At 34.1% G+C, this 19,916-nt stretch overlaps 2 protein-coding genes across 2 annotated transcripts; one reads left to right on the forward strand and one right to left on the reverse strand.

The window, feature by feature from the left end:
• Positions 1–1,654: 1,654 nt before the first annotated feature.
• On the reverse strand, positions 1,655–16,149 carry LOC136822076 (peptide-N(4)-(N-acetyl-beta-glucosaminyl)asparagine amidase-like). Its single transcript, XM_067078286.1, has 15 exons — positions 16,025–16,149; positions 12,622–12,718; positions 11,929–12,069; positions 11,195–11,437; positions 10,813–10,945; positions 10,275–10,402; positions 9,255–9,468; positions 8,572–8,760; positions 7,995–8,236; positions 7,347–7,457; positions 6,464–6,625; positions 5,226–5,281; positions 3,907–4,060; positions 3,178–3,370; positions 1,655–1,919 (listed from the first exon to the last, which is right to left on the reverse strand). Exons 1-15 carry the CDS (start codon positions 16,132–16,134, stop codon positions 1,744–1,746), a joined length of 2,349 nt encoding a protein of 782 aa, XP_066934387.1. The 5' UTR covers positions 16,135–16,149; the 3' UTR covers positions 1,655–1,743.
• Positions 16,150–16,234: 85 nt separating this feature from the next.
• On the forward strand, positions 16,235–19,640 carry LOC136822078 (eukaryotic translation initiation factor 1-like). Its single transcript, XM_067078289.1, has 3 exons — positions 16,235–16,349; positions 18,758–18,915; positions 19,354–19,640. The coding sequence occupies exons 1-3, from the start codon at positions 16,322–16,324 to the stop codon at positions 19,498–19,500; spliced, it is 333 nt and encodes a 110-aa protein (XP_066934390.1). The 5' UTR covers positions 16,235–16,321; the 3' UTR covers positions 19,501–19,640.
• Positions 19,641–19,916: the final 276 nt, after the last annotated feature.

The raw sequence follows: 19,916 nt of genomic DNA on the forward strand, positions 1-19,916 counted from the left end.
TGAAAAAATACTACAGAGTGTCCCGAAAAAAAGATCTGAGTCAGAACACGACTACAAGTAGAAATATTTTTGTGTCTGCATGTCTAGTTTCTCTCTTTGACGCAGTACACAGTAATCACATAACACTGAAATGGTTTCAAATGAAACAGAAACGATAAAATTAAACTCGTGCACTTCTTGAAGATTGAAAAATTATAGCGTCCCAGAAATATCTATGGCAGCCGACAGCAGTAAGCTGAGGTTGTTAAAAATTGCCAGCCTAAGATATAGAATTCACTGCTCCCCAAAAATTCATTTTAAAAAGCTATTACAAAAAAATTACGGACATTAAGATAATCGTAACATAAAGATAGCTAAACAAAAGAAGATTGACGAAAAAGAATATATTGTAAAGTCTATAATAGTCTATAAAAGAGATATAATTTGCAGCGGAGACAAAAAATGCTATAACTTTTGATATAATTCGTATTAGATAGCGGTTTTGTCCCCGTTGAAAAGATAATTCGAAGTGAAACGAAAAACAAAGATGGAAAACGGAGAAGAAGAAAATCAACTTCTTATAGAATAATGCTGTGATCTTCATTTTTTTATGAGAAACTTTTTAATCTTAGAACGTCATAAATGCGAGAAAAAAAATCAAAAAATAATCATTCAGTCAAAAAATACAGATTAAAACTTTGCCCTGGTTGACTTTTCAACAAGGACAAAACCGCTATCTAATTCGAATTCCATCAAAAGCTATCACCGTCATCACGAAGGCTTAAGATTTTTAATAATCTTAAAAACAAAAAAGAATTACGGGCATTAAGATAATCGTAACATAAAGATAGCTAAACAAAAGAAGATTGACGAAAAAAAAATATTGTAAAATAATTTTTGAAGAGAGTGACGGAGTCAAATCATTCCGAAATTATTTTAAAAATACTACATATAAATAATCTTTAAAATGATTAAATTGTTTGATTATGACAAAATTACAATTCAGCAAATATTAGACAACCACTTTACACCACCACTGTATCTAATCCAATAACAAGTCAATATAATATCCAACCCTAATCTTCCTTTTATTCTCAAAAGTGAGGATTTGGAGAGGCGTTTAAATATCCCAATGGATTTGATAATGAAAAACTACACAAATAAAAATTAGCTCTCTCGCTTGAATGTAAGATAGTCTGATTTAGATTTTTATCTCGTTAATTTATGGTTGATTTGTAGTAAAGTAAAAGGAAACACAGACTTGCCGACGGACAAAGTTCGAAGATGGCTTTTAAAATTTCATTGAAAAGATTGCTCTGGAAATCATACAACATTTGAGCCATCTGTAACCAACAACGTTCCCCTTCCCCAATTAATGATCCAAAGCTCGATATTTGCTATCAACGAGGAGGTTCATAATTTACTATTTGGTTTAAAAAAAGGATTGTCTAAAAAGAATCTTTTTAAGGTGGAGAAAATCGATCCGTAGATATATCGTGTTTTGTACAGATAAGCCTTAAAGGGACATAAAAGTACTGACGAAATTTGTAAACAAACCGTATGCAGTGGGATACAAAATCAAAACAATTGTCACATGTCAAAATAAAAAATAAAAACAAATATGGCTGATTTTGATTGTTCTCTTTAATGACACGTGGTTCGCGCAATGTTTACATTTTACTACTTTTATGTCCCTTTAAAATGATTGATCGTGTACTATAGTTCCTATAAAATAAATCAAATTCATTCAGATTCAGATTATTTCTATTTCTCATCCAATTCGACGTCAATTTCTAGACCAATGTAATCAGACACATCCAGTGATGTTCTAAACAATTGTGTGTGTTGCCAGGCAACGTCTCCTTTTCCACCACTCAGATGAGCTGTTATGGTCACGTGTTCATCCTCACCTTTAAATTCACTCGTTGAAAATGTGAAACCTAAAATAAGAGAACATCAATTTTTAGTTGACCAAGCCAGACTTAAAATCAAATCAATTGACTTATCATGTACGCATGCGTAAGAAAAAAACGTATAATAATTAATACCTCTCAGTGATATGGTGAAATTATTTAAAACCCCGGGGGGGGCAGTGGGTTTACCAACTGACGGTATGTGCGGCGAAAAAAATGGCTTTTAGAATTGCACCCTTACAGTGCAGAAAAAAATCGGTGAGATTCATACCCTTACAGTGCATTTTTTCAAATTTAAACTCTTTTAGAGCAAAAAAAAATCAAGATTTTTGAGCGAAAATTTGCAATTTTTCCTAGATTTGCTGAAATTTCCACCCATACAGTGCATTTATCAAAAGTCCACCCTTACAGTGCATTTCTGATATTTTGAAAAACATACCCTTAACCGCCGCACAACCCGTCGGTCAATTTCCCGGGGGGGGGCACTGGGTTTGCGGACTGACGGTATGTGCGGGCCAAAAATTGGCTTTTAAAATTGCACCCTTACAGTGCAGCAAAAATCAGTGAAAATCATACCCTTAGAGTGCATTTTCCCCCAAATTTTCGATCCCTTTCGTGCAAAAAATGGTCAAAATTCTAGCATTTTTGGTCAAAATATCTAGATTTTTCAAGAATTTTCTGAAATTTCTACCCTTACAGTGCATCTCTAGTTTTTCCGACCCTTACAGTGCATTTTAAACATATTGGAAAAGGTACCCTTAGGACCCGCACATACCCGTCGGTCCTTTTGCCCAGCTGCCCCCCCCCTCCCCGGGTCCAATTTGCCTGACTGCCCCCTCCCCCCCCGGGTTTTAACAGTAAGTGATACTTATCGCAAAAGTAATTAAACTAATTTTTTTCGCCCGACTTGAGCGCCCGACTTGAGCGCTATATACCTACTCCTTTAAATTAAGTTGAATGGCGACCCGGCAACGGAAAAATATGTAGATAGGCGTACCGAGATACCCTACAAAATTTATGAGGGAGTGCAGACGTTTATGACATATTCATTACCTTTTGATAAGACAAAGACAATAATTACAGTGTCATAAAAACCGCTCTCATCCATAAATTTTGAAGGGTATCTCGCTACGCCTATGTTAGACACTACCAAAATACACTGCTGGGACTTTACGCCGCTTAGGCATTCTTGTCTCGTTTTGATCATGGTTAAAAAGTATTCTTTTTCTAATGCAAGTAAAATGCCGGAAAATTTTTAGGCAATTTTTAGGAATTTCTTTTTTACCTTCTTGCTTGCTTTGTTGATTACACAACTTGAAGATACCATCAGTGGAAACATTGAAGACTATTTGACCAGTTTCGAAACATTTCATGTCGGCAACAATTGTCAATCTTTTTACTTTAAATCCAGAGTTTTTCAAATCAAGCCGCCATTGAAGATTGGCGTAATTTGTTCCTTCAGTACGAGCTAGATAAACCTGAATGAAAAAGTCGAATAAAACAACAGCTGATCATATTTTTATAAGCAACCGATGTGAAAATATTCAGCCCTGAAAACTACTCCAAATTCTCTTGGTAATTCAAGGGACGGAAAAATTTTTTAAACTGTTATTAACGAAATATACCATTTAGAACAAAACATCTTGTTTTTATTTGAGTATCAAGGATTCAAGATGTCTTTTCTTCGGACTTGCATTCTTTTTATTCAAACAGTATGTATTACGCTCAGAACTTCGGTTCTTTGAGCACTCTATAGACTCTGTTGAGGAGCAAGCTCTGCTTCTCTGTTCACCTTGTGGTTATACGAAACTCAACACTCAGTGTTTTGAGCACTCTGGTGACAACAGCCGCACCGATGAGTCCTGGGAAGGACGAAACATGTGTCTGCAGATAGATGTATTCAAACAGTATAAATACTAGTCTGAATCGCAGACCTCTCCTCTAGATATTCTTCGTATGGTAGAAACTCTTTTCGCTAGAGAATGAGCAAAAGCGTGAATGAATATATTTATACCATTTTCCAGTCGTGTTCTACTTTTCGGTGGATGTTTTCGATTGCCAGTAAACCATTAGACCATCCTTCGACAGTTGCCGGTTCATTTGATCTGATCATCTCTGATGTGTTAGTGTAATATTCATCCTTGACTGGGTTGTATCGCATTCGGAATCTAAAAAAAAATCAAGAATACATTGACCATAAAACCACTCAGAGCCTGCACTTGTAAATAGGCAATATTGTTTGGTTACAATAGGATCATATTTAGTCTAGCAAGAGACTCGTCTAGACGACTAATTAGAAAAAGTAGTGGAGGGAACAATTTTAGTTTATACAAACTAAATCCCGTAACAATAATCGTATTATCATAGAACGCCTTTACTACTGTATTACACGCATTATTAACGACTCCAATCTAGACCATATTCAGTTTGATTCGTAATAACAATATTCAATATTCATAGTTTAACGTTTAAAACGATTTTATGCATTAATCAAACCCGATATACCAAGCAAAAACCACTTTTGATCCGGAGTACTTAAAACCCAGAACCAACTTGAACTTAAATAAAAACAAGCTAGATGCTGAATACACCTACATGATGTTGAAAGTTAGATATAAGGAGAAAAATAAAAACAATCAGTCAGAAAATATAGCGTTTAACGAAAATTCATAAACGCATTAAATTTCATTATTGATAAGGAAAAAGCCCAATGAAAATCTGCAAAAACGGCGACTACCGGCATTTTCGGCTGGAAAAAGATTTTTCTCAAAAATCGGACTCGGTCATGTCTTGAACATTGGTAATACGCAACTTTGTGCAAAAAATCTAATGATGAAATCTCGAGAAACGGTTTTTCCTGCATTGTTGGCCGGATTTTTTTATGAGTCTCCGTCACATTTAAGGTATCGCTATTTTACATCATTGTGCAAAATTTCATGAAAAATATACAGTACAGCTCGAGAAATTCAAGAGAAACCGTTTTTCCGACGATTTTCGGCTGTTCCGGCGAATTTTAGAAAGTTCAACAATCAATCAGTTTTATTGACAATTGAATCATGCTTCATGGTGGGGATTGCTATTAATAATGTTTTTGTGTGAAAAAAAAACGAAGAAATATTAGGAAAAAGTCTAATGAAAATCTGCAAAAACGGTATTTCCGGCACAGTTCCGTCATTTTCGGCCGAACGGACGAACGAACTGACAAAGGTTAATTTATAGAACCTCCATCGGGGTAAAACCAATGAAAAGTTCATCAAAAATTTAAAGTCAATGCAGGTTAGCAAATTACCACCAAGTATAGAGAACGCTTTTTCCAGTTACATCCAGCCTCACCTTTTATTTCTCTTGTGTTCGTCTGAAAGTTTGAACGAGTAGCCGAGTTTCGAGGGCTGAAAAAGAGAAAGAAAAGTCTCTGTCCTATCAAGACAATTATGAATGGGGTCTCAAAACCATGTGTATTTCGTAAAAACTTATTTTACCTTTTTACCCTTTTTATTCTAATTTCCAACGTAGGGATCTTTCACAATCATTCTTGACCAAGAGATGGTCGGTACTAAAATATATCATTTTTTAAACGTATACCAAAAAACTTCAAAATACTTAAATACCAAAAAGGTGGTATCTAATCCAACCAAAAATTTGAGCATACATTGGTACTAAAATGAGTGATTTTGTTTGAGTTTTTTAATCTTTTTAAGAATTTTTCGTAACTCTTTAAATTGTCTCTTTTGAAATATTTTGCATTCAGTCAAACTTACTAGATAAAGTAGTATCCTTTAAAAGTATGTATCAATTTGTGCGAAAATAAATCTTGTGTTGTAAAAAATCAGCGCTTTTGATAAAATACACTTTTTTTTTTTAAGAAACTAGTTTTACCAAGCAGCCTCAATGTTTCTTAAGAAATCGGCCTTTTGAGCCTTAAATGTTTCTTACATGTTTCTAAACTTTTTCACATAATCAGCCTCATGGAAGGCTGGATTGGAAGGTTCTTAAAAAAACGAAATAAAAAATGTTTTTTTCTCATTCTCAGCCTCAGCATGTTTCTTAGATGTTTCTTAGTTTTAGGCATTCATTCTGAGCCTCATGTTTCTTAAAAGTGTGTTTCTTAAAAAAAAAAGTGTAGTCCCGAGGAGAAAAAAAATTTCAAGTGTGGGCCAAAATAGGGCGGCCTTTGTGTCAAAATGTCTCTTTAAAAATTTTAGTACATTAGTACTAAAGAGTCAGAGTTTTTAGTACCGACCCTCTGTCTTGACAGTTCAAAAAAGCGAGATATTGCTAGTCTTTGCTTGTGCTTTTTGGGAACAATTTTAAAAAATCACAGCATCGCGTAGAACTGTAGCGCACCTCCGTAGAAGGATCGCGAAAACCGCAAAGTTGCGAAATATAGCAGTTTGCTGAAAGTGTTATTCATATTTCTAACGTCTGAACTTTTACCCTTTGATGTAGCTAGATTATGTTAGATTGAAAATTGTGATCCAGATAATTCTACGATGAGAATACTATGAAAACGGATTGTAAACCACGAAAAGGTCAATGATCAAATTGTAATAAAACAAAATCTCCTATCTTACATCGCCCATTTCTCCACGCATAGAACGCCAATTCGTACTTCCTGATTGACGCCCCTGTTGCTCCTCCGCCTTCACGCCTTTGGGTGAAATGAATTCGACTATTTCTTTGATGTGTCTTGTTGTGAATTCCTGCCTCTCAGCTTCCGTTGCGCCGTATCGTAGCTGAAAAAGATACGATCCCATCATATCGTATTAGAATGGGCTTTTCCAGAAATAGTCCGTGCCATGCCCCCCCCCCCCGGTTGAGGATATCCAGGGGGTTAAATATCTACAAGGGAGCGGATATCCAGGGGTAAGCATCTTTACAAGTGAGGATATCCAGGGGGTTGAGCATATTTTTAAGAGTGGATATCCAGGGGGTCTTTACTAATAAAGTAGGATATCCAGGGGGTTCGATACTTCGAAAAATCAATATCCTCAACAGTGAGGGTAAAAATTCTTTCTGGAAAAGCCCAATCTGTGTGACACAGTAGGTGATATATGATAATACCAATTGTTACGGGATATTATTATTGCTTTGCATAAACTGCATCGTTCCTTTCATCATGTTATCTTAACTTCTGAATGAGTCAACTGGCATGTTAGACTAGATATCGTATTAATTAAAATAAGCTATTTGCTTGAAAAATACCTATGACGGTGTATCCCCTTTAAAAGTTGGTTAGCCCACAATGTTGTTTAAGTCAGATTTTCGAACGTCTTCGATTTCAAAACATTCAAATCATAAATTTTACGGGATTCCATTTCGGGTTAAAAATGTTTGAAAATGTTCGAGCTGCGCCGAAAATTGAATATTATGGAAGATCAATGTGTCATTTTTTTCATTGATTTGAATTTCAAATTCTTAATATGTGTATCGTATTCTTCAGGAATAGTTATGTACCTCTTTGGTGATAGATTGACACATATCTATGATCCATTTCTCAGGTACTTTATTTCGTCTTTTCATGACATCAGCAAATTTATTGGTATATCTCCATGTTACATCGATCACCTTTTTAAAAAGAAGAGAGGTACCATTATGAAAAAAAGAACTTGTCTTCAAAACTGACAGCGAAAATTGGCTGATATCTCTCCTATAAGTTTTTTTTGAATTGGTACCTGTAGAGAAGCCATTGCAGTTTTAAAAATTAACGGCGCTACATCATCAAAAGTTTTCGAGGGAAAGTAGATCTGGCGCTCTCTATGCATTTACACCGCTATTGAGTAGTGCCGTCATTACGGTATCACTTTAAAAAAAAAAACAAAGATTTTGCTTGGCCGGGATTGAGAAACCTGGTCCGGGGTATAAAAAGGTCAGCGACAAAGACACATCTACACAAAGACATCACCTAGTTGGTTTTCACTCGATAGGTGTACAATTTTAAAGCATTTGATGGTCACATGAGCCTATAAATATTAAATTTTGTTAAAATTCCAAGAGGTTAAGTTTTTAATTTATGAAAAGGGCTCGGCATTACGCATGTTAAAGAGGCATTTTTCCAGTGTTTTTAATAATACCTCAATAATTTATATACGATCTAATGATTACCTCATCCTTCGAGAAAGCCACGACATAAGACAACTCTTTGCCCCACCCTGCTTCATATGTTAACGGTTTATCACAGGAGTTTTCACAAGAATCACAGTGCAACCAACGTTTTTTGCTTTTCGAATAGACTTCTGTCCACACGTGATCTGTCCAGTCTAGCACGTATCTAGCCTCTAAACCAACCGCTCTACAGCATAAGGTGAAACAATTAGCCCATTCTCCACATCTACCCGTCCTCGTTTCTAAAACCAAAAAAATACAATCGTAATTTAGTTGATGGCTTGATTTAATAACCAAATCTCTCCCCAAAACAACAACATATTTTTGAGTACCAGGAAGGTTTTAAGAGATGATTTAATTCTTTCATGGTATAAATTAACACTTTATATTTTCTATATTCTTAATTCTGTAGTCCAATCACTAGGCTCGTTGCCGTCTATGACAATCAATTTAAGCTCGATTTTCAATATTACGGGTACTTGACTGTTGCCCTAGGCTTGGCCTCATTGAAAGATAACTTCATGAGCGACATGACTAGTTCGTATCAGTTATTCAAAAAAAATCACCTAAAACATACCTAAAAGCTTTTGCGGATGATTATAACGTCGAAAGCGTACTTGAGTTCCACACACTTTACACTGATATCCTTCAACACGACCAGCGCCCCATTTCAAATCATCTGGAGATGGCTGAAGCATACCAATCGATTTGGTTTCTGATTCACATCTTGTACATTTGGGCGAATTCATCCAAGAGAAAAAATCATCTAGCATTGAAAATGAAATGGAAATGATAATAATGAAGCATTAGTCGTTTAAAAATGATTTTTAAAAGCGCGTTAAACTAGAGTTGAAAAGTAGAGTTTTAACTCTGAGTTTTAACATGAGACTTAAGACTTAGGACCTTAGGATCTCAGAATTTAAAAGCTCAAAATTTTTTCGATCAGAATATAGCCTAGAAGCCATCGAACCCCTCAAAAATCAAAATATTCAATGGAAGAAAGTGGAAGTGCTAAAATAGCTTTAAATTAACTTAAAATAACTTTGAATTCTGAAAAATGTTAAAATACACTTAACTCTCAATATATTTCAAGCAAGATTGGAGTTTTAAGATATAGTGACATCTTGATCTTTGACTTGATATCCCGAAAAATGTCATTATCGGGCATTGTTATCCCTGGACAATAAATCCACTCTACACGAGGGTTCAAATATTTTCTGGAATAAAAATGTATAGGAAAATCATGTTGAAAAACCTTACTTTTAAACCAAGTAAGCATCTCCAACAATAAACAATCTTCATATGAAGAAGTTGAATTCAAATTCTTTGTTTTGGAATACTCCTTTTCAGCTTTCGTTTTCAGCTCATCTAAAGGGATGTGAGATCGCGCAATGATCTGCAAAGCTTCTTCTTCATATAACAATACTTGATTTGTGTGCGATGATAAGGAATGGAAAAATTGGGTTTTGTGATTCTATGGAGAAATGAAAGAACATTTCACGAAAAATTTTGCCAAACGCTTGATATATTGTTTGTATATTCAGGGCCGAGGGCTGGATGCTGATAGGTGATCAAGTGTAATGTGAGACTTGGATTTGCCTGAGCACATAGCAAATACACACCAATAGATTCCTTCCCTTTTTTGAAGCAGAACAAACCATGACAAATTTTTTCAAATTTAGGAGGTATTTTGATCTTTTTATTTTAGTTTGAAAAAGTTTGACGAGCTTTACATTTTCATTGTTTTGGTGTTTTTATAAAACTTTTGAAAACGAAAGTGAAAAATTCCAATATGCCGATATCCTCTAGTCTACTTCACTGCACTCAGCGTCATCAAAATCATCAGAAAGTAAAGTTCAGTCAAAAGTAGACTCTAATCTAGTAGAAACATTTTAAAAGTAAAGTCCAAAAAAACCTCTTTCCCTTTGGGTTTCCTTAATCATAAAGAGCCTCTCGATTTCAACATCATTGTAGGGCAGAGTATGGTCACTTAATAAAGGTTTTGTTTTTACATAAGTGTTCCCGTTTCATATCAGACACATATTTCATATCAGGACAATGTCTACCTATTGTTATATGATGCTTATACAGTATAAGCAAAAAAAAATTAAATTTTCCTCTTTCTGACCAATCTTGCTCCACATCCGCTTCAATCCAATTTGAAAAAGCTTGTAAATTAAAATTGATGAGTAAGCAAAGGATATCACTCTTATTTAAAAACAAAACCTTTAAAGCTATATCCTTACGTTAGTGCAGATTAACAGAAAGAACAGTTCTTACATTCAGACCTGCTGGATTAAATCTAAGTTTCCTTTTACCAGGAACTGGAACACTTTCCAACAAGGTTGATCGACATGATGCAGTGTTTGATGTTGAGCAAACAGTTGATGCAGTCTCTGATACTGCGGCTAAATATAACAATATAGAATAATCTGAATAATATTTTACCATTTAATGTTTGTTAAAGAAGGTCAGATTGTTTTGAAGGTGATCTTTGCAAATGTCACATATTCTTAAGTGAAATGCAATCAAAATTAGGGGGAGAAACAAAAAATAATTGTCGGAACAAAATAAAAGCTTGACTAATTATTGGAATTATTACAAGATTGCTGAAAATCAAATTAGAAAGCCTAAGATTTTTTTTAAAGACTAACAAATGATATTAAATCGAAATTTGGAGCAGTTAAGAGATATTCAAAGATTTCAAAATTAAGGGGAAATAATAAAAACAAATGGATTAAAAAACAAATTCAGCAACACTCATGTTATTTAAAAAATTGCTTTATTATTAATTCTTATTATTGGAAATTTTAGTTACATGATGAAGTTTGAGGTGTCGTTTTGTTGTTTTCATCTTTATCAAGGTTTTTGAAAGCATCTGTCAAAGCATCACGAATCTGGTGGACAACTTCCAAATTGGATCCATGAGGAAGGAATAGTTTATCATCCATCTAGAAAAAATGTAAACATATTTGATAAAGAGAAGACAATGGGCTGCAAATTTTTTTGGTTTGACACACACATGTATATTGATTTAGCAGATTTTCACTTCTGGCCTAGTTGTAGCATTTGGGTTGATGTTTTTATAGTATATGTAATATGAAATAATCTATATTCGATCTGACATACAATCGCTGTACACGTAAAAATAGTAAACCTATCTATAAAAATCAAGTTGGCAAAGAGTATACTGTACTGACCTCTTGAAATCCCATAGTAAAAAATGTATCAAATGCACCATTAGTTGGCAAAACCTTTTCCATGATAATTTTATTTTCTAATCTGATTTGTCGGTACTTCATGTTTTCTGGATCCCTCAGAATATTGTTAGCATATCTAAGTATGATACCACCTGTTTCTTTAAAAACACTCGGTTCGTTTTTGGAAAGATCTTCAAAACATTGATAGCTCCTTCCCGTTGCAACTCTCACAGGATCAGGTTCCTAAAAAACAAGTATATTCAACCTTCATCATCAAAAAAAGTTTGATTTGGAAACCTACACGTTTTTTATAAGGAACCTTAACTTGACTCCCAGCCAGGAGTTCCTTATTTTTCCAGAGAATTTCAACCTCAAAGTTCCGTATCGAGTTCCTTATTTAATTAGCTGATAAGATTAGATTTAATAAGCATGTAACTTATGTATAAGTATAGCAATGGACTACAGTACGTTTTTTGAATGTTGTTTCGTCAATATTTTGTCATCTTTTGTTTAGGCTTTTGTTGTAAATGTGTGCAACTTCAAGTTTAACTCTCTGTTCCTTAACTTGTTTTCTTTTTCTCAGCCTGAGAAGTTCCTTAACAATTCCTTATTTTCAGACCATTCTCAGCCTCAAGTTCCTTATCAACGTGTTCCTTATAAAAAAAGACATACGTATTTAATTTTGTATGTTTGCTTATACTATAGAAATTTTAGAATTTCTACGGACTGCATACCGTAATATATTTTCCCATGTGTGTCACAATTATTTGCTCTAGTCTCTTGGTATCTGCTCCACGAAGGCTGTCAATCTTTGTGTTGTTTTTGAAGAAAAGAAACGTTGGCATTGCTTCGATGCCGTTTGCTACTGATGTGGCCTAGAAAAAACATCATAGCAAGATTCATTATTGGTGTTAATGTTTTAAAGGAGCTAGATTAATGAAACAGTAATTCAAATTTTTTTATTTTCACAGAGGCTAACATTTTGAAGAGAAATGACAAGTAGTTTTAAAGGCATTAGCTCCACAATCCAGGAACTCTTTGTCTCATCTAAACGTTAAAATAGAAATTAAGGGAGAAACTGACAAAATGGCAGAATCAAATACCTTAAAGGAAGAAATTTTGGCGAGAATTTAATTTGGCGGTCGCTTAAAAATTTAACCTTAAGATGGCGTCAAAACAGCAAAAAAATAGCAAAAACACCTTAAAAGAGATCATATTTTCAAAATGTTTAATTTGGCGGGAACTTAATTTGGCGGATTTCAGTCAAATCCGTCAAACCCGCAAAATTTTCTTTTCGCCAAAATTTCTTCCTTTAAGGTACATACATCCTGGAATCCTTTAAGATAATTATTGAATCTGGCATTTTCAAATTGGAATATGGTTGAAACTTTTCTTGAAAAGTTAGTCCAATTTAGAAACAAATTTACCTGACATTTGTCAACATCAACTTTCAGGAATTTCACATTTTTGTACTTCAAACTCAGCTCTGCAAGAATAGGTGCCACATATTTACATGGTCCACACCTTAAACAATAAATAAGTCAGCTATAAAACAAAAATTAACAAAAGGGTAACTATGATCAGCTAACTATCAATATAATGCAGAGCTTACTTTTAAAACATCACTCTGTCTTCGATATATTAGATTTAAAAATAATCTTTATTTTATTAATTTACATTATTTATAATGAATACTTGATATCATGAACGCACAGAAGGGGGTGTTAATTGAATAATTTTTTAGCTAAGGTCACTTTAACAAAGTTTTAGAGAGGAGGAAGTTATTTGAGGTAGGCATTTAAAAGAAAGTGGCATTTAAAAGAAAGTGGCATTTATTGGTAGTAATACCGTATATACATATGTGTTTCTCATAAATTTTGCATGAAGAGCATATTTGGGCTTTGTACCCAATAATTCTACTTGAAATTATAGGACTTTTTAGTTAGTCACACTGGGAAATTGAGGTTTCTAAAAAAACAACACCAGTCATCTACAAGATGTAATTGCAACAACAATGTATGATGAGAGTTACCTGATTCAACTTGCCAAAACAATTGAATAAAAAATGAAAGCTTGAAGCAAATAAATGTTCAGCTGTCAGCTATTCAACCAACCAAATTTGTTATTTTATTCCCGAGAGAGCGCTTTGACTTGATTGCATGCTTAAGTAGAAATAATTCTGCACATATAAATGGGTCAGGTTTTGAGGTCTGGCAAGATTTACAGGGAATAGTCTATCTGGCAGTGGGCAGATCTAGGAAGGTGTCTTCTCCGCGTAGATCTTTTTCTTATGAAATTGTTCTTTAAATTAGTAAATTTTTGAGGTTGGCCACCTCAAATCTTTTCATCTATGGCTCAGAATTTAGGTAATTTCTCTTTCTTTTTGATGTTAGTCTTATCAAAAAATGCCAGTTTATTTTTTCATAAATCCCTTTTGAAGTTCTTTGGCTTGCGAGTTAAGTAACCAAAAAGTGCATTTGCAGCAGTTTGCAGTATTAATCTTTGGTACATAATTTGGCAGGACGCTAGTATGACTATTTGCTTTTGCTAGTTAGGATGCCATAATTAAATACTCCAGCCTCAAAACAATGACACATTAATACATAATAATTATCATAAAGTGTGCATTATTTTTCTTAGGCGAGACCAATTCAATTTGTTGTTCTATGGGCCTGACCAACCCTATTTTTGCTAAAATAAAAAAAATAATAATATTGAACTTCCACTATATACAATATATTTTAAAAACTTGTTATATTTGTAAGAATTAAATTTGAAGTTATCTTAAGGGAAGAAATCTTTGCGAGAAGACATTTTTGCAGAATTTAATTTTGCGAATGGGCCAATTTCAAAAGCTCACGGATTGAGAAATTTCGAATGAATTTTTTTTCATCAGAGTTTCAAAATGGCAAATTTTGCGGAATTCAATTTCGCGAATGGGCCAATTTCAAAAGTTTCACAGATTGAGAAATTTCAAAAGAATTGTTTCATATTTTTCATTGATTTCAAGACATATATATATATAGTGAAGATATGTAATATCTGTCATTTTAGAAAAAGAAAAGTATTGATATATAAATAACTCAAACTGATAAAAACGAAAAAAGTTGAGAATATTTTTGTTAATTGTGTGTATTTACGATTTTTTTGGTATTTTTTATTTTTTAATCATTCCGAAACAGAGGGTAATTTAGCAAAAAGTTAAAGGGAATTTAAATAGTGGTATGTGAAAGAAAAACCTAATCCAAATAAAGATAGAAGAAAAGTAATAGTGGAGAAACAATGAATTGCAAAAAACTTTTTTGATAAACACACTTCCGCAAGTTCATCAAAATACATACAAAATGGGGACAAATACAAAAGCAAACACATCAAATAAATTAAAAAAAAAAAGATACATAAACAAAACAAAACCCGAAGTCCCAGACTTGTGACTGACATAGTGACTTTCCACGTGTTTAAGGGCCCACACTCAGTCGCCTTCGGAAAACATAGTAGAAAAAGGAACTGACCAGCAGCTTCCAAATATATAACAGACAACAAACAGACACTACAACAAAATACAGTACAAAAGGGCAGAAAGACACACTGTACCAACTATCCCACGTACACTACGTATATATACATACTATATATATTACAGTCACGTTAACAAACTTTAACAACAAAATAATAATGTCAAATATGAATGTTTCTATGATAAGTCATGATTAAACTTCATCGCCGTCTTCTTCCTCCAAAAATTTCTTCCGCTAAAATTTCTTTTTGGGAAAATTTCTTCCCTTAAGGTATATGATATGACTGCTTGCAAAAAGCCATTAGCACCAAAAATTAGGGTTGTCAAAAATTACTTGTCGAGTGCATTACAGAAGCCACTGAGAAGAAGAGACAACTTTTGATTTTGATTTTGAAACATGGTGCATGTGGATACTTCTGTCAATGTGTATTATGTGTCAATATGTATAAGCTTGGAAAAGGTTGAAATGAGTCAAAAAAGGTGGTAGGACCCATTTTCAAGGGGCCTCTGGAAATGGAGGAACAAAAAATTATGAGTAAAGAATAAGTTTTTCTGAAAGGAGAAACCCCAAATGAAAAGAAAATCCATTTCGGCAGAAATAAAAACTTTTTTTTGGGACATTCCCATGCTAAAGAAGCAAAAAAGTTAAAAAAACTACATGAAAATGAAAGAACTAGAATTAGCGATTGTGATTTTTGAATTCCTCACCCTTTTTCTGATAAACATACAAAGTTTCAGCCTCCAAATACATTTTCCTCCGTTTCCAGACACATTTGTTTTTCGATAGTTGCAAATTTTTTTTCTCCCGTCAGCAAACAATTTTCAAAATGTTGCAAAACATTCGGCATTTTACCAATTTGCCGTCTAGCCCGTGTCCACAGTGTTATATACCGCTGGAAAGCTAAGATCACAGGCTTTCATTTAGTAAAAACTGGAACGCTTTAGCATACATAGAAAAAAAGTTCAAAGGGTTCAAAGTTCACGGAAAAATGAAACATTTGGTTTGACATCAACGAAAGTTGCATGACTTCTGGACACTGCTGTTATGGTGTCCATTCCAGCCAAGCCATATTTTATCATTCTACAGAAATCCCCGCTTTTGCACTTGTACCTGCAAAACCTCAAATTTTGCACCTGCACTTGAATTTTTCCGAGTTGTGCACTCGAGATCTCGAGCAAACGTGCCACACTCTGCAAACCAAACTGGCCCCACCACAAGACAAGACAAGCTGTCTGATGACAAGCTAAAACATTAGGAAAAGTTTTTGGATAGGAAAATTCAAATTCAATAATAACATATATATAACACTTACCATTCTGCATAAAAGTCTACAACCACAAGCTGTTCGGATGGTGTTTGTGATAACTCTTTTGAAAAATTAATATCAGAAAGAATTTCTACGACAGCTGTAGCGGTCGCCATCTTGAGGGAAAACGAAAGTAGTTTGCAGCGATGGCTTAAGTTTGTTTACAAACCATAAGTGACATTGGTTTGTAGCAAAGTAGATATGACTTCTACCTTCGATTCGGCCATTTTTCGGGAAACTCGTGAACAAATTTTACAGACATAAAAAGTATATTTTAAAGTACCAGAACTTACAACAGGAGAAATGTCGAACATCTTCAACAATCAATTTGGTAAGATATTATCATTTTTTTTTGAAAACTTGCTTTTAAAACCATAACTTTTAGTAAGTCATGTTTTGTGGATATTTCCAAAATGATAAAAGGGATGGCGATTGCATCAGCCCAGCCAGCATGACACTCCTACATCTGATTTATTTTTTCTTACATGAAAAGTTTCATATCAACATAAAAGGGGTTCTGTTTTCGCAAAGCAAAGAAATCTCAAAATGTACAAGAAATCGACCCATTATTAATTAATGCAGAATTTAAATAAAAGGGGCCGTCGACAAACGATTTTCCTTTTTTTTAACCGCTTCTGGCCGTAAGGGGTGGGTGGGGGTCACTGCAATGCCGTTAAAAAAGTTTTAAAAAAAGGGAAAGTTTTGAGTCAAAATTTCATTGCTTCAACCCCCCTGGCCACAGCGCACAGGGAGGCTAAAAGGTTCATCAACAACTATCACCTAGAAATAGCTTTAGGTCAGGGGCCATCTACTCAGCTAGGGGTCACCATCATTTATTCAAACTAAAATGGCTGAATTCTAAATTATTGTGTTAATTCAGTCACAGCGAATTTAGAATAGCAAAAACTTCAGCATGCAGCGCAAAACTTTGTCCATTTCATAGATTTCATTATACATTTTTTCACATTTAATTAAAGTTCTGTCTCAGTGAGACGGTGATATCTTTTGGTATTTTTGTCAACAGACTTATGTAGCATTCAATTGTGCTTAAAAAAGAGATTTGAAGCACTTCTAAAGATTCATCTTAGTTTTCAAATTTTCCGGCTAGTACGAAACGCAGGTTCAGGTTACAGGTTTCAGGGCCAGGGTTCAGGTTTCAGGGCCAGGGTTCAGGGTTCAGAGTTCAGGTTAAAATTGTCTACAATACAGACTTGCCTTTTTCAAATTACTGACCTCTTTACTTCTCTTTTCTCTTTGCTCTCTTTGTGTGGGGGGAATCAAACAAAAAAGTGAGGGCTGAATATGGATGCACAAGAATGCTTTCACACCTGACCTTTCACATCTTTATTTGATAAAAGTGTTTACAGTCAGTGTTTCGCTTGAGTAATAAAAGAATAAAAGCTACGTTGTTACGAACGACAATGAATGAAAAAATTAAGTTAGTTTTGCCAGGTTTTACGGAAAAGAGAAAAAAAATTTGTCAGCTTCTATTCCAGCTAATTTCATCATACCGAATAAGTCTTATAAAAACCTATTTCTTTTCAAAAAATGGGTGGGTGATTTGATTACTTTCTTGCTTTGAAAGAAAAAATAATTTAATGATACGGATGATTTCCACTGGGCCCAGTATGGATTCCACGAAATCTCGCGCCAAAGATATTTTTCCGTGCAGCAAGCCTCACGCCAAGCAAAATTTCTATTGTACCAACATTTAATTTTTCAATAAGGGTGCAAGATGGGAAAAGAGGCGCATGCGCCAACATAATTAATAAATTGACGCGAGCGCAAGCGAGCGAAAGCAAATTTAGCCAAACGGAAGCTAAAAATCGATGGATTATGGAGTCATTCACGCCGAGCTGGAATTATTACTTTACGCCAACTGAAAATCAAACAATCTTTGTAAGTACCCTTACGCCAATGCGCCAAAAACGTTTCAGTTGTACGCCGAAGAACTTCGGCGTTAGTTACACGAAATCCATACTGGCACTGGGCCTGATCTTACTACTCTTACAAAAAACGATAAGCGTTTTGCCATATTTCTTTTTACAGGAGGAATAATAGAATTTATTATTTTTCGTTATTATTCTGCCCATTAATACATTTTTCAATATAATAGTAATTGTTCTTGGTGAATGCTTTGATTTAAAATTCTGCTTGTAATAGAATATTTTAATTTCAATAATCTTAATTATTGTTTATTCAACCAGTTTTGTAACAAAAAGATAATTTCTACTACGTCAATTGAATTATGAAATATTTTCAAAATCAAAGCAACGCTGAAAGTAGCAGTAGTAGTAGTCAGTACCTGCTGTCTCATATTTTAAAAAGTATTGTTCACCACCAAAAACTATTAAAAGTTTAAAAAGAAAACACACTTTTATTATATAGAACACGAACTCTAGCAAATGGTCTGCAGAATAAATAAATATACCTCGGAACATTCTGGTCTGCAATGTAGACAATTTTAACATGAACCTTGAAACCTGAACCCTGGCTCTGAAACCTGAACCCTGGCAGACCCTGGCCCTGAAACCTGAACCCTGACCCTGAAACCTGTGACCTGGACCTGCGTTTCGTACTAGCCGCAAATTTTCATAGTTTCTCAATCTTAAGGGCCACCTAGAATATTTTTCCAAATTGGTATCCAAATTCGTATTCTAATAAGCCATGTTTCATAAGAAACTATTTTACAATGATCCTTGTCAATTTTGATTAATTTGAAATTTGCTCGCGGTTTAGATCCCACAGAGGACACAGAAGACGAATTTGGAGGAAAGCTTTCACAAAATAAAGTACACATTCGTATTCAACAGAGAAACGGTCGTAAAACTATTACAACACTTCAAGGAATAGAAGATAAATATGATCAAAAGAAACTAGCAAAAGCATTCAAAAAGGTACCACTTTTTCGTGCTTCCTCAAAAATCAGAAACATTTGCAACTTTAATTCTAAAAACATTTTTAGGTTATGTTAATCATATAATCACTTTATTAAAAGCTATACAATACAGCTACACAAGTTTCGGATCAAGGCTGGGATCGCTTAGCATTCTAGTTTATCATTTGAAAAATTTGCTTTGACCAACACTGATATTTACCATATATGGTTATTGGGTCAAGAGCTATCGTTTGCAATGCTTTTACTTTACGAGATAATCAGAGATAATGAAACAGATTTTGCTAATTTCAGATTTCGAACAAAGAAAAAATGTGTAGCTGGCCTGAGAGTCAACTATGGTTTGGACCAGAATAATACCAAAAGCCTTTCCCTTCCTTTGTTCATTTAGAGGGTTACGTTTAAAAAATATGTAATGATAATGTTGTTTATTCTTCAGGAATTCAACTGTAACGGAACAGTGGTCGAAGATGAACAATACGGTGAAGTTATACAATTAAGTGGAGATCAAAGAGCAAACATACAACAGTTTCTCGTTGATGTTGGTATATGTAAAAAAGACCATTTGGTGGTTCACGGTTTCTAAGAATCTATTTGGTATATCTTATACTGAATGCAATTCACCATCTCTTCGCATCTCTAGAAATTTTAGTTTTTTTTTCTTTGCACCTGAATGATGATATTATTTAAGAATGCTTTATTTTGTAAATACAAATTGCAATGCAATGACTTTGGATCAGGAAACTCATTTGGGAAAAGAAAAGAATGTTGAATTTTCTGGTATTTTATATATAAAACATGAAAATGTTTCTAATTATGTTTGTCCTTTTGCCCACTCGTCCACTTTGACCACTACTTTTACTAAGTAAGTGGTTTCAATATTAACTAGGACTACACGTTTTTTTATAAGATCATTTGAAACTTTTGAAGCATTACTATGTTCTTAGCTTTTTGAGTTTCAAGCCTAAAAATGTTCTTTTAAGATGCTCTTATTTTCACCAT

This window comes from Clytia hemisphaerica, unplaced genomic scaffold (assembly GCF_902728285.1).
Source record: "Clytia hemisphaerica strain Z4C2 unplaced genomic scaffold, Clytia hemisphaerica genome assembly, whole genome shotgun sequence".
NCBI lineage: Eukaryota > Metazoa > Cnidaria > Hydrozoa > Leptothecata > Clytiidae > Clytia > Clytia hemisphaerica.